Source organism: Antedon bifida, chromosome 6, assembly GCF_963402885.1.
Source record: "Antedon bifida chromosome 6, ecAntBifi1.1, whole genome shotgun sequence".
NCBI lineage: Eukaryota > Metazoa > Echinodermata > Crinoidea > Comatulida > Antedonidae > Antedon > Antedon bifida.
The window spans coordinates 6,339,043-6,355,457 of NC_136231.1; the positions used below are offsets into that span (position 1 = coordinate 6,339,043).

A 16,415-nucleotide genomic window follows, 5' to 3' on the forward strand; every position below is an offset into this window, starting at 1 on the left:
CCTTAGTATAGGCCTAATCTAAAAATCTAATCTAATCTAAAAAAAAATGAAGAAATCCTACCGACATCACTTGAGAAACAGAACGGCAACACAACAAACAATTCTAAGACGATTTTAAAGATACTCATATTTATACCAAACACCTCCTTGACTGACTCGTAAAAAAGGAAACTGAGCGTACGTCGTTCAGTTTGAATTCTAAGAAATGTAATTGCTTTCTGCTTAAAGACAATTGCTGATAATAACTTTACCAGACGATTCATAAATTATTACAAGGTATTGATGTGTTTGATTGCGGTGATGATTTTGTTTTCTACTTTTAATATGCAGATGAAGGTGGAAAGCAAAACAAATCTGATAAAAGCATAAATAATCTCTTTCACACTTTTATAAGTAATGATGTTTTTGTTTTTTTTAAAAATACTGAATGAATATGATATTATATTTATTGAACAGATCATTGTTGTTTTATTATCACATACTCTATTACAAATCAAATACACATTTCACACAGAAGAGAACATTTAATTTACGTTGTAATGTGTGTGCACCAAATGGAAGATGCGCAATACCTGTTTCATTGAGAGTAAATTGAGTATGCAAAGAGTCTATTTTTATGCTGTACTCAACACACAATACACTCTAATGAAAATGTTTTCTATTGTTATAATGTATTGTAGATTTACTGACTGTATATGGAGGTGATGTCAGCTTTACCACCATTACACAATTAAAACCAGGAACGTTATATAACTTTACCGTTGCTGCTCTCCACATTGATCAAGAGTTGGCGGAAGTTGGGCCAATACAACTACAAACCCAACCAGGTAAATAATAATAAAAATAATAATAGAAAGATTTATATAGCGCGAATAAACGATGTCTCTATACGCTCGACAATAAAGAGAAAAAATGGAAACAAAAAGGAAGAGAACAAAAAGACAAAAACACCAACCTAGCACCAAAACCGGAGTATGGGGATACGCCATCACCGCTAACTGGGGATCAGTGTGTAAGTACCCCAGTTGGCATCGGTTAAGTCTTGATATTTTCATGGATCCGGTGCCTCCTAGCCTAAGTCAGAAAACAACAAGGTGAACAAAAGCAAAAATAAAAAAAAGGATTACAATCAAACCCATCCATCCGAGGGTATTTTTTTTAATAATGTGTTTTTTCATACCTTGAACATTTTACATAGTTACGGAACTCACTCATGTATCTTTTTAGAGTGCCGTCCTTCAATGTTAACCTCTGACACGGGAAATATTACGTCACCGAGGTATCCAGGTATGTACTACGCAGATGCAGATTGTGTTTGGCTCATCTCGGTTGGTCAAGAGAGAAGAGTTGTTTTAGAATTTCTGTTTGCCGATATTTCTGCTGGAGACTACATATATTTTGGAGATGGGTTGGACATCAACGAAGGAGAATTTCTGGTATATACCTTTTATGTATTTGAATTTATTTATTGAATGAGATTTACAATAGTACCAGTTTCGCTTGATTGTAAGTAAATATGAAATTTGAACAAATATAGCTAATACTAGTAAAACAAATGTAAAGATTACACAGTGATACATCTTAAGTCTTTTACTTCCCCTGAATATAATTCAGAAGTTAAAAAGAAATAAACTAATCAATTCACAAACTATCTGAAAAAAAAACAAACACATTAAAGCAAACGATTATTGGCTTACGGGGTTCACGACTTAAAGTTCAGTGAACTTACTGTGACCTCCATCCACCCACATTTAATATATGTATACTCATGTTTGTTTAAATTATCTATATAAGTGAGTGGAAAAATAAACGAAACGAAACGAAACGAAACAATCCAGGGAAGAGTTAATTTACAATTTCACTCTTAACAAACCAACCAATCAAAACTCAACCAACAAACCAAACTACTAAAAATCGAAAAATAAAGAAACACACAACAAACAAACTAACCAAACAAACAAACCAACCAATATTAAACATTTGGCTACGAACCGACTGACTACCGTACTGACAATACAATATCTAAATAAGAAATCAAAAGTTGTTAATTATGCATTTTCTAGGTCTTAAATTCAACATCACTTGAATTGGATTCTGGTAAAATTCGTAGTGACTTTAACCAGATGTGGATTCGATTTACATCAGACGTCATTGACAACGGAGCTGGATTTGTACTCAATTTTTCTACAGGTAACTATGGAACATCAGTTAATAATAAATAAATTGATAAATTATTAATTTTACATGTATATTTTATAATATGATATTCTTTCATGCATTTGAATGATTTTTATATTTCAATTAAAGCAGCAAATGAACTCCGGATTTTTTTCTTTACTTTATACTTTCAGAAGTCGACTGTCCCCAGAATTACACAGAAGGACCAAACAACACGTGTTATTTCTTTGGAACATTCTACGGAGGATACGTGTGGGATTATGCTAGGATAGCGTGCAAATCTGTTAAAAATGGGGATTTAGTTATAATCAATGACGAAAATGAATTGGCATTTCTCCTCGAGAAAACTCAGCTACGATCTCCAAATTCAAGTTGGTGGATAGGTAAGAAAATATACCAATAACCTATATCAATCTATAATAGTTTATCCGGAGAGCACCTTTGGGCGTTGTTAAATTATGTTTCAGCAACAACCATGTAATAGCCTCTTTATTCTATTAAAATATTCACCAGTAAAATGACTATGGAAAAGACATTGGAGGTTTCTCCGGGCATACATGGGCAAAGTATGAAACTCTTAAGTTGCCTAATTATTCAGGAATCATCGGCATTGCTTAGTAGATCCCAGTGGAAAAAGACAATATACTTTTTACTAGATCTGCTTCAGAAAAGCATTTCAAGAAACTGATGATTTCATTCCAAGTAAAACTAACCCCTCCTCCCTGGATAGTTTTATTGGTTTAAGGGCTGCTCTTTTAACAGAGAGGGGAGAGAGCGCGCTAACTTTTACTCCCATTTCATATTTTCTAGGCCTCCAAACAAAGTATGATCGCGACGAACCACGTACTTCTTCATAGCGTAAACACGTAAACATTCCATCGCGTGGTGAATTTCCGCATTTGCCATTGTCGCGCTATGACGTGACGTAGTTCGAGTGAGACTTAAACCTGTCTGACGTGGTTGAACCTACCAGTAGTATTTCTATCAGACTCGATGATATATAGAGACCAGTGGTAGGTTCTGACCACTATTATAATATAGTAATCCATATCTATGTTTTATCTTGTGTTATCATATTGTAATAAAAAAGAGTTTAATACAACAATCTCTCAAAACTAGGTTATTACGATGTATCAGTGGAAGGAATGTGGCAGTGGGTGGATTGCAGTAATTCGACGTCTTTTCAACGCGATCTCTGGGCTCCAGATGAGCCAAACAATCCACTAGACGACTGCGGCGCTTTGACTTTTGACGGAGCTGTCTTTGACTATCAATGTGATATTAGACTCAATTTCATTTGTGAGGTAACAGATCGAGGTAAGAACCGAGTGTTAATACATATCCACCATCATTTATCCTTCAAATATTATCAACTAATGCTTTTATATTATTTCTGCTACGATTACGAGAATAAATACGGTAGTCCTCTCCTGGATAGGAAGAGGATGAGCCAAGCGTAAATGACTAGTGAGTGTCCCAGAACCCCTAGTTTGCTAGATAATTATTTATATTTAGATAGAGTTGGAAAATCTCATAATTTACTATTGAATTGAGTAAAATTTAATCTATTAGTTAATCATTGGTAGTGTCTTGAAACCTGACGAACTATTCAGGTGGCTACTGCATGTTAGTAATGAATTGGTATCGTTAATGGGTATATGTTTTACATTTTTAGTATCTTCCAAATGTGCAACATGTATATGTAATAAATTATTTATCAATATTGACAAGTGTATGCTTTTTTAAAAAGAATTTTCGCAAGATGACATCAATGTTCAGAATGTGTCCGTGTCAGTTGTTTCATCAAGTCGGTTAGAAGTCACGTGGGTTCCATCAGAATACAACTGTGACGTATTGGGATACCGTGTATATTATCACCAAGTAAACAACGTTACAGGTAGGCCTACGAGAATAACAATAAAAACAATCGTTGTATGTACGTAACATTCATTGTATGTCTACTATATTTGGTTAGAGGCTTCTTTGTGGAGCATTAGTATACAACATTGTATTTTGATTACGTAACTTTAAAAATCTTTGCATGCCTTTTTAGGCCTTTATTACGTAACTATTTTACTTTTTGCATGCCTTATATATGCCTTTATTCATTTCAAACCTCTGCATGTCTTTTATAGGCATTTATTATTAATATTATTGCATACAATTGTTTTAATTCGCCATTTTACTCTTTTATTTTATTCAGAATTGTCACTGAATGATTTTTAGAGTTTTTATAGTTTGTCCGTTTCAATTAAATGCATGCATTACTTTTTATTCACTTTTTTATTTATCGCACATATAGATGTATTATCTAGTGGGTTTCAATTTGTATTTACACTACCAAGTACTTTAAACAACCAGGATTCAATTACCATGTATGCACATAATCCATCTAATCGGACTGGCACTTTTAATATTACCTGTCCTGGAATTTCGTACGACGAAACAGTCGTGTTTGAGGATGTTAACGCTACAGTTTCTATTCCGCAAAGCGTGTTATCCACCGGCTCAGAATTCCAAAACGGAACAGTTGTTATCAACTCTGATATTCCAATATATGTACACATTGTGATTTACCAAGCGACTTCGGCTGATGCATTTACAGTACTTCCAACCCAGGCTCTAGGTACTGAATATCTAGTAGCTTCTTACAATCCTGGGGAATGGGCCTTACCAGATGACGGCGTTTTGCAATCGGAATTGACGGTGACCGCGATGCACGATAACACCAGCGTAACATTTGAGCTCACTGAATCGGTAAATTTTCAAAATAAATCCCAATATGGACCCAAAAAACCTTTTGAAATCTTCCTTCAAAAATGGGAGTCGATTCAACTTCAAAGTAAGGGCGATCTAACAGCTTCGCGTGTTGTAGCTGATAAACCAGTCGCTGTCTTGTCTGGAACAAGTTGTGCATTTGTGCCCAATGCAACTCTTGCATGTGACTATCTGGTTGAGCAAATGCCTCCTTCAGACTCACTTGGAAAGACATTCATCGTTTCACCATTCCTTAATCGTTCCTCTTCTGGATTTGTTTTAAGAATAATTCCAGACAGTGATGATACACTTGTGAACGTTTCTGGAAGTGTCCATTCTATTTCAAAAGGAAAGTTTAAAGAGATTGATATCACTTCAGGCGAGTTTCTGTACATACAATCGAACAAACCGATTCTTGTTGCACAATACATGAAAAGTTATCAGTCTGACTATAAAGGAGATCCGTCAATGATACTCGTTCAGCCTATAGAGCAATATGGTAATTTTTCTCAAATAACCATACCGACCAAAGATGGCCGTTTAACCATCGTATCAAAATGTAGCTCAATAAAAGACATATTCATTGATGATGAAGTTATTGATTCTAAATGGATTTTGACCGAGGTTTCTCAGAGCGACGGTTACTGCGTAGCAATGAAAACATTTCCAACCGGTTACCATATCGTAAGTTCTAGAATGGAAGATACAGTCTTTTATGTTCAAATGTATGGGTTCAACAAAGGCGTATCTTACGCAATGTCAGCAGGATTTACAGTGAACCAACTAACCTGCAATGAAGACGTGTTCCTTGAAAACGGTTGTCCTGGTCTCGACGAAGAACCCCCAGAAGGTTTGTTCCTATTAAGGCCCATTTACACTAGGACGATAACGATCGACGATAAATATATAAGCATATAAGCATATAAGAAATTAGAAAGGTTTTCGTTCTAGAACTATAATAGGATAATCATGTTGTTTTTGATAAAATGACGTCATGATAAATAAAAACATTAAAATCGTTGTATTGTCATGATATTTTTGCTCTTACTAATCATGACGTCATTTGATTGAACGTGTAAAAATATCATTTTCATCAAAGGAAGCGCAGATGGTTATTCTATAGTTCTAGAATGAAAAGTTTTTATATTTTTTTTGTTTTATGTATGAAAAATGCATGTTTGTCTATCGTCGATCGTTATCGTCCTAGTGTAAATGGGCCTTTATTCGTTGCTTCAGGACATGTCTTTATTCATGTACTTTACATCTGCCATACCATGTATGTATCGTTCATTTCATGTGAATGTAACATTATTTTTGTCAATGGACGCACGTTATTGTTATAGGCATCTTGTCATATGTCTATAAAATCAATATATCTAATTATTATTCTTATTATTAACCATAGTATTTTTGAAATGCCATTTTCGACGGTGACTAAAACGATGATATTAAAAAATGCTAATGAATTATCATCAATAATTGAAATAATTATACTTGTCTATAGATACTCATGCAGTTAATATATACGGCGGTGACGCAACTGACGTCATTCTTAGCGATCTCCAAGCGGATACTGGCTATGTTGTCAGCGTAGCAGCAATGACTATTCAACAGGAGATGAGTCGGGTTGGAAACATTCTAGTTAAAACCCCAAAAGGTAAATACTTTGTTCATTCTGATATTAAAGTACTAAACACAATACATTCAGCGCACAAACTGAGTACCGTAGATAATTGGAAAAGTGCACAGAGCAATAGAGGGCGTGCTTTTTAATATTTCATAATAAAGATACAGATAACTCGAGTTTTTAATTAGATCTTTTGACGTCACCGATATATCAACTTGAATGAAAATCAATAGGCATAAACTGTTGGTATAAAGCTATTATAAAAATAAATAAATTCAGGACGATAACTTCATAAAACACACGTAAATACAAATGTTGAAAGTAAAATAAGCAAGCATATCAACAACATTATCAACAACATCAACAAGGTCCCTGCCATTAACTATGTCGTTCACTAACGTGGCTATCATTCCTGTTTTCTAAAGCTCCTGATTGTCCATCATGGTTCACTATTGGACCAAACGATCAATGTTATTACTTCAGTTTAAACGAGAATTTATGGGATAGCTCACGTGGGACCTGCCAGAGTGTCACAGACGGAGATTACGTCATCATCAACGACCAGGATGAGCTTGATTACTTGATATCTGAAATAACCAATTTAAATGAAAACTTCACATTTTGGATTGGTAAGAAATTGAGAATTTATATAATTTTATTACGAGAATTTGAGTTTACATATTGTGCAATAGTTGTATAGTGATCGAGATAAAATTATTGATTTGTTGCTGTTTTTATACCAGGAGACGTGACCTATTCGAATGAGTAAATCTGTACCGATACAAACTGATAGAAATAATAGCGCACTCGTACATACTATTACTATAAGAACTGTATATTTCAATACTCTCTTAGGTCTGTATGATGTGTCAGTGGAAGGGCAATGGGGCTGGATTGACTGCAGTTCACTGGATAAATTTCAGCAGAGTTTATGGGGACCAGGCGAGCCTGACAGAGCATACGATTGTGCTGTGTTAACACCAGACGGCACATTTGCCGCTCAACAATGTGACGTGCGCACGAAACATGGCTACATCTGCGAAGTTAATCCAAAAGGTTTGTTAATATAATTATGCAGCAGCTGCCGTGTTCACATGCACTGAAGTTTAGCGTAAACAGAACGGACTCAAGAATCATATCAGAGTTAGTTACATCAGACGTTAGCGCTCATGATCACTTAACTCTTTTATTCCTTAATTATGCTGATAAACTTTGTAACTCCGATAGCTTTCGTAGTTATTTAACATTATACCACACACCACACTCGTTTGAACTGTGTCAAGTTAAACCGATTACTGTATTTAACTCCGATAGTAAAATACTAATAGTATGTAAACATATCTTTTGATATCTTTTGATAAAGTAACTTGTCAACATTTTGTAGTTTATTTTAATTTATTTTTCAATCGTTACTACGTTAAGAAGAAACAAGGTATTACAATTATTACATCTTCATGATTTTACTTTTACACAACAATAGAGTACACAATGGAAGATACAAACGTCCAAAGCATTGATGCTGTCACACTAAATGAGTCAAGCATTCATGTCACGTGGCAAGTATCTAATTTCACATGTGACGTCTTAGGATATCGAGTGTATTTTACCAATATTATAGATAACCTAGGTAAGAGAATCGTATCATTTGAATTTACTAAGAATTTGTATTTATTTTAGAGCTTTAGTTTATTTTTCGATCAGTCAAATATTATTATTTTTCTTTTTTTCTAGAATCTGAGTGGGTATTAGTATTTCCCGGTAATGCTAGTGAGACCACGTTGACAAATCTATTGCCGTTTACTAATTATTCTTTGACGGTAGCGGCGCTTCATATTGATGCAGAACTTTCAAAAGTTGGACCTGCATTTGCTGTCACATCTCAAGGTAGGTAACATTGTACAAACTCTAGAAAAAGTGCGAATCTAAAATGGCTACAACATGCGAAAAACATAATATGGAATGAATCTGTCTCAAGATAGGGGCGGACATGATTTGTTTGCCTTTTCTGTACATTAATTGAAATGAATAATTATTTTGCGCACCCATTGAACCAGCTACTGTAAGGATATTTGCAAACGTACGTAAACTAACATATTTTCATGTTGGTTTACGTTCTAATTACTACAAGATTTAGGACATCTACTTTAATTTTACTCTTATTTTAGGCGCGGAATGCAACGTCATGCACAGACCACCATCAACAACAGTGACGTCACCAGGCTACCCACAGCCCTACCCTGAACAAGAGTGCTCACAGTATATAAGTGTGCCAGGTGAAGATGGGATCATACTTACCTTTGAAGATTTCGAAACCAATGAAGCTAGCAGTTTATTAATCGGATCCGGATTAAATGTTGACGTCAGCACTGTAATTTATGAATTTAGTGGCTCAATGACGTCAAACGATACAACTGCTCCTAATAAGACTATTACTATTCTTGAAGATAACTTATGGGTTTTTTTCATCGGGAGAGACAATAAAAACAACAACACAGGGTTCAGTCTGAACTATGCGATTTACTATTGTAAGTAAAGCATGCCTAAAGTCTGATATTAGCTAGCTGTGGCATTAGAATAGCCTGCTACTATTTTTGACATACATTCGACATGTCATTCTTTACCAAAACTCATGTCCGCTCACCATTCATTATACTGCTGCTAATTTCTCCAAAGAATATTGAATAAGTTATAAGGAGATTTTTCGATTATTTAAAAATAAAGCGTTGTACAAAATATATTGAAACAACACTAAACCAACGTAACAACATTATCTCACTCTTTTCAGCGTGTCCTGACAATTACATTGCAAGCCCCAAGGGTCATTGTTACATGTTTAGCTCTGACAGGGAATGGTGGTATTCTGGACGTGTGTACGATTGTCAATCCACTCCTAATGGAGAGCTCGCTATCATAAATGATGTCGAAGAGCTTCAATGGATAGTTACCACGGCTGCAGTATCTTACCCAGGCGTAGAATTTTGGTGGATAGGTAGGCCTAACTATTAGTGTTTTCGATTTGCCACGACCAATGACCACTATGTGTCGAGATTAACATGACCTAACTCCGATTCTAGGCAAGGTCATCGCAAGTCTATACTTATTATCTTAAGAACAAACATTTACTTCATATTCCTTTTGTAAGACTTAGTAAAAGCCAACTTTTTATTACAGTACATGGACCAAAATTATGGAATAACTTAAATGAAAATCTAGTGAAAATGCAAAAATATTCAGACATCGAATTAAGTTTATTTATCTGGAATTATCATTCATAAATGTATTAATATCTTGCCACCTTTACCTTTTTATATCAAATCTTATTTTGTTATTTAGTTTTTTATGTTTCGTTGGTCTTTCTGAGACAGGCATTGGCTTCTAAGTTTGATCCAAATTAATGACATTTTTATTGTTTATTGCTAAAGTTTTCATTAATTGAAAAAAATCACATTATATTTTATTTCAGGAATATTTTGCCGATGTGACATCCAGATCTTAAAAACATTGATTCTAATTAGTATGCTAATTATGAATAATACTTATGATGAAATAATAATAATTAATTATCTAATTAAACTATCCAGGTTATTACGATGCTTCTGTCGAAAATCACTGGCAGTGGGTCGACTGTACAGATTCGACGTCAACTCAACTGGATTTCTGGGGAGATGGAAGACCAGGAACTTACGACTGTGGAGCTTTACAAACAAACTCATCGACGATCGTAGATTTGCAGTGCGATACATATCAACATTTTGTGTGTGAAATTGTTGAAAAAGGTAGTCTAATCAAAATAATAAATAGAATATACATATTATATTATATGTAAGTATGTGTCATAGTTTTTCGTGTGAGGAGACTGGGCTCAATCTATTGGAAGGTAGGGCCTATATTATTTTAAGTAAACTCTAGTAGGCCTGCTGTAGACATCACTAACAAACAATGTATAATTTAATATGTACACATCACCGCTTCTAGGCTTGTCCTAAGTATCTAGTTATTGTCTTTTTTTGTTTAGTATTCAATAAGTCGGCATTTCGATTTTTGTCTAAACTATGAAACGCCATATGTGCCAAAAATGTACATTTTAACCAATATTAAGTCGAATCACCATTTGAAATCTAGACTAATGTACCTAAATTGATATTAGAACCACAATTTCTATTTTATTTATTCTTATTCTATTTCAGATTTTACTCGTTCGGACACAAACGTAAAAAACGTATCAGCAGAGGTGTTGTCTTCGTCATCAATTCGAGTCTTGTGGACACGTTCATTGTATACATGTGATATTCTAGGCTATACCATTCACTATAATCATGAATACCAAAGTACAACAAGTAGGCATATCACAAACACTAAGGCCAATTTACACAGACGAGCGGTAACGGTAATAAAATATAGAATCTATGTTATTCCTTATGACCATTTACACAAAAGGACGAGCGATTTCCGCCGAGTATACATGAACAAGCTACCGTTATCGCTCGTCTGTGTAAATTGACCTTTACCGTACTATTTCTGGCGTTATTAGATTACATAAATAGGCCTAGACAATATTGTTTTAAGCTCTGTCTACACTATCAAACTATCAGTTTGACAACAAATTGTGATGTGCCCAAATATGGTAGTGATATGCCCAAATATGGTAGTGGTATGACATCATCATGTCCATATATGAGCACATCACATTTTTTTGTCCCATAAAGTTTGATAGTGTAGACAAGGCTTTAGGCCTAAAGCGTTTAGAAAGAAACCTAAAGGCGATAATCGAAAACCATTGATTAGTTTCTGATTTCATAGTTATATTTATCTTTTACAGCAATAATATCATAAACTATAATTGCAATGATGAATACAACAATGACTGCGTGTTATTTACAATATTATATTACGGCTAATAACCAGTATACAGTATAGGAAATTTCAGGTACTTTCCCATCCACTGGTTATCTTCTGCATACAGCATTCAACACTATGGTAACATTCTGGCAACCTTTGAGCAATCGCTATATCAATATTATAAGTACACTAATCACAATGTAATCCAATGCTATCTAAGAAAGGAATTTATGGTCTGTGTAACAAATAGTACATTTGATAAGTTTCATACAACTATTTGAATATCAAAGTATCTATTTTGGAAATTCGCGTAATGTTTGTGCTTAGTGTCATGTTCATCCAGTATTATATTATTCGACAAATTTAAAGAACCATTTTGGATTTCTTTCTGAAATTTTGAAGAATGTTCTATACAATAAAATGAATTCCACCAAGTCAAACAATTTTATTATTATTTTTTATTTCACTATGATAAAGTTGATAAAACACAGTAAACGTCTCGAAAGATGTAGGCCTACTAGGTTCTTTAAAGTGCACATGAGCTAGATGTGTACACTGGACCTACGGTTTATAGTCCTTATACGAGATGACTCGTTCTTCCACCAGAACCATGGAGCTAGTGAGCCTTGAACACTTGCTGATGTTATGCCTACGCACGGTTCCACTGTCTTAACCGCTCGGCCACTCACAATATTTTGTGAATATAATTCTTTTAAATTGTTATTTCCTTTCAGTTTCTGAATTAAAAATTGTAAATGGAGGGGATGTAGAGAATGCAACATTAGATTCTCTGTTGGATAATACGATGTATACAATAAGTGTTGCAGCAATGCATGTAGATGAAGAACTAAGTCAAGTTGGATTCGTCAATGTAACTACTTTACCAGGTAAACTCAGAAGTTAAGGTAACGTAAAATGTTATACCATCCTGAAATTCAAATACAACGTGTAGGCCTACAAAATAACAACGTTACCAAGTAAATCGTATCTTATCTAGTGAACGAGTAGTGCAAGCTTACAACGTATACTCATACTTTAAAATAAGTTGTAAGCAATTTTTTTCTAAAATATTTTTGTTGCTTTGTAGTAGATGTTATCTTTTCTTTGGGATCCTGCTTTTTCTTCTAATACAGGATACTCAATAATGGTTTTTAAAATGTCATTATTGAAATTATAAAATGTTCTTGAAATATAAAGAAAATGGAATAATACCAGTATAAATTACGTAATTGTTATTCTGTTAAACTGTTGATTGGTTTTATAAGATAATGATATGGTTCTTCAGCACTAAAGCTGAATTTTTTTCTTAAAATGTTCTTTATCAGGAACTACACGCGAACCCACGACAACTCCAACGACTCTACCTATTGAGACAACTAAACATTATCCAATAGAAAACATTGAAAATGGAGGTGTAGATGTTAAACTGAGTGTTGAATATAGTAAGGTTTGTAATATTGATTTAATTAATTCATGTGATTTTGGAAACTCATTCCAGTCAATAGAGCTTTATGAATATTGTTGTCTGGAACAAGAATCCGCGAAAACCTTGTCGAGAAACCGCGCGAAAAAGCATGTCCAATAGTCCTGGCATGTGACGTACACAATGTAAAATGGAAAGCTTCCTTAAAAACGATTGCTACATACCTTCTCCTTCTATGTAGCTGTCATGTCACGACGCAGTCCTAGTTGGCTTGATTTCCATGCATGCACATAATGAAAAATGAAAAGCCTTCCTTTGAAATATTTAAACCGTTTTTCCTAATTTGCAGTTTGATGCCACCGAGCAAGAAGAGTTCAGGTCGTCAATTGCTGATAACGCGAACAAGTATTGTGATGAGTTCGAAGTTTGTTTGGGTCCTTCTAAAATTGTTTCGTAAGTAATAGCATCCCCATTACTCAATTAGTTATAAGTGTATACTGTTGAGACTATTGACGTCATATTTAACTGTAGATGCACACAAAGAAGACGCTATTTTAGCATTGTCTTGTGTTACTCTGGGGGCATATCCTAATGATCCAGTTGGAGTACTGGAGAAATTCAACTTCCCTGCAGAAGTATAGAATGTTACCTTAGTAAACATCTATATTTACATTTACATTTTAAAATTAATTTTAGTGAGAAAAACGTCATGATGTTTGAGGTAACTGACGGATCAGCAAGTACACTGATATCTTTCTATAAAACTCAGGCCGACAGTGCTGAACAGACATCAGTATCTTTCTATATAACTCAGGCCGACAGCTCTGAACTACTGATGCTTTCTGATGATCTACAAGGCATGTTGTCCGTTTATGGTACAGCCATTGAAGATGATCTAGGCTACGGTGTAGAAGTTATTATTCCCGCTACTACACAGAAGCAGACTACGAAACACGAGCAGACAGCCATCCCAACAGATAAGCCAGGATTAGAACCATGGGCGATAACACTTATATGTTTCGGTGCTGTCTGCGTTATGGTTGTTGTTGGTTTATTTATCTATGTCAGACAAAAAAGGTAAATATTAAACCATTGTTGGCGGTTAACTCCCTAATGTTAAATTCGTTATGAATGTCTAAAAATGAACATTGAATAGTGTTAGGGTTGTGCTTTTAGAGGTGGGAGGGATGCAATAGGATGTTGTGAGTGTGGTACCTATGATTATAATTTGTTTTAGAGGACTACTTTATGATGCTTTTTTTTATGCTTTCATTTTGTGGATTCGTTTCGTTGATTTATTTGACCAGCATAATATAAATTCAATATACCATAAACAAACATACAATACAACATATGAAATATGCTGTAACTCAAGTGAGTCGACTATCTCCTCCACCCCTCATATAAAATAGAAATAAAGTCATTACTGGTACTCCTAGGGACATTCTAGCACAAGAACTTTTTAACATTTCAGGAAATCGGATGAATTGAATGGTGATCTTGAAGTGGAGCTAACCAATTCTCAAACAACAGACACGGCTGGTGCGACAAACAAGACATATGAAGACAACTAAGGCGCCAGCCAGACAATCGTTTTTCTCTGGTTCCACTTATTTAAAAAACGTCCGATCACGCTTGAAAGTGGCATGACCACGATGGTAGATGATGGTGTATTGTTGAAAGAACTAAATTTACATACACGCAAATATTTGTGTTTAAAATGCACGACTAATAAAATATGTAGTATGATATAATATTAATGCGTTTGACCATTATGTTTTATAAACCAATTAGAGGAAAAATGGCAAAATCAGCACTGTGGTCATGTTACAAGAGTTGTCAAAACAATATAGATTATCTGATAAAACTCCTAGAAAGTAGGAAGCCTTTTGCCATTTTCCCCCTGACTGAAACAGCAATACTGTTAACATTTTTGGAAGAGAAGTGTGCATTTATTAAAGGCCCAGTGTCAATAAAGATCTCCAGCAACAGTACCAGTAACAAATGTATAGGTTAGGACTAATTTTCAGTCAAAATATATCATATTACACTAACAAAGCAACAATACCTACCTAGGGTTACAGGTCCCAGGTTTTTAGTTTTTAGTTGTTTTAATTAGTGTTCCATGACCTTCTCATCAAAATTAATGTCTCTCATTGTTGTGCTATGTCAACATAATGTCAATGACGGCGAAATGTCCCCAATAATGGGGATAGCTATGGAAACAAGTAACAAGTAAGTAATATCTACTCTCTAGTGTATGTAATTTATACGAGATATCAACTTTTCTTTAATTGAATTGTTAACAATTCTATAATTTTGTGGTAATGGTACTTAGGCTTATGCTGTTATTAATGATACTTAGGCCTATGCTGTTATTAATGATACTTAGGCATATGCTGTTATTATTGGTACTTAGGCCTATGCTGTTATTAATGATACTTAGGCATATGCTGTTATTGATACTTAGGCCTATGCTGTTATTAATGATACTTAGGCCTATGCTGTTATTAATGGTACTTAGGCCTATGCTGTTATTCATGATACTTAGGCCTATGCTGTTATTAATGATACTTCGGCATATGCTGTTATTGATACTTAGGCCTATGCTGTTATTAATTATACTTAGGCCTATGCTGTTATTGATACTTAGGCCTATGCTGTTATTAATGATACTTAGGCCTATGCTGTTATTAATGATACTTAGGCCTATGCTGTTATTAATGATACTTAGGCATATGCTGTTATTGATACTTAGGCCTATGCTGTTATTGATACTTAGGTCTATGCTGTTATTGATACTTAGGCCTATGCTGTTATTGATACTTAGGCATATGCTGTTATTGATACTTAGGCCTATGTTGTTATTGATACTTAGGCATATGCTGTTATTGATACTTAGGCCTATGCTGTTATTGATACTTAGGCCTATGCTGTTATTGATACTTAGGCCTATGCTGTTATTGATACTTAGGCCTATGCTGTTATTATTGGTACTTAGGCCTATGCTGTTATTAATGATACTTAGGCATATGCTGTTATTGATGGTACTTAGGCCTAGTGTGTTGTTATTAATGACAATACACCTATTATTATAGTTATAGTAATATTGTTATTGCTATTGTTATTGCTATTGTTATTGTTATTGCTATTATTGATGTTATTATTGTTATCGTTGTCGTCGTCGTTGTTGTTGTTATTATTTTTATTGTTATTACAATTATTGTTATTTGTATTTCATCATCACCCTACAGTGACCATACATCACCATTAACAGGGCTGAAAGACATAACATATAATATTTACATATGTTTATTGTATTATGTTTTCAAAGCAAAATAAACAGTGGTGTGGCAGTCACGTAAGTTAGCATCAATGATGTGATACGTCACAGAGGACGGCGTACAATGACGATTAATTATCTATCCTAATAAGATAAGTTGTAGCCTTAAGCGCAAAGTCCATGGTATAGATATCACCACTCCCAATCCTATACATAGTATAGGCCCATTAGCGTAATACATTTCAATCGTATTTTAAACCAAAAGCGGTGGTATACAAGAAGTAGAACAACATTTAGATAATTATTAA

The 16,415-nt window shown here is 34.4% G+C and overlaps 1 protein-coding gene across 1 annotated transcript; it reads left to right on the forward strand.

The window, feature by feature from the left end:
• Positions 1-1,289: 1,289 nt before the first annotated feature.
• Positions 1,290-14,520, forward strand: LOC144845016 (uncharacterized). The gene is made up of 20 exons (XM_078702130.1): positions 1,290-1,436; positions 2,064-2,190; positions 2,352-2,561; positions 3,298-3,495; positions 3,929-4,075; positions 4,481-5,785; positions 6,440-6,592; positions 6,988-7,191; positions 7,418-7,618; positions 8,043-8,189; positions 8,294-8,446; positions 8,728-9,087; positions 9,348-9,551; positions 10,144-10,338; positions 10,750-10,899; positions 12,136-12,288; positions 12,727-12,848; positions 13,174-13,277; positions 13,521-13,901; positions 14,299-14,520. Exons 1-20 carry the CDS (start codon positions 1,290-1,292, stop codon positions 14,396-14,398), a joined length of 4,761 nt encoding a protein of 1,586 aa, XP_078558256.1. The 3' UTR covers positions 14,399-14,520.
• Positions 14,521-16,415: the final 1,895 nt, after the last annotated feature.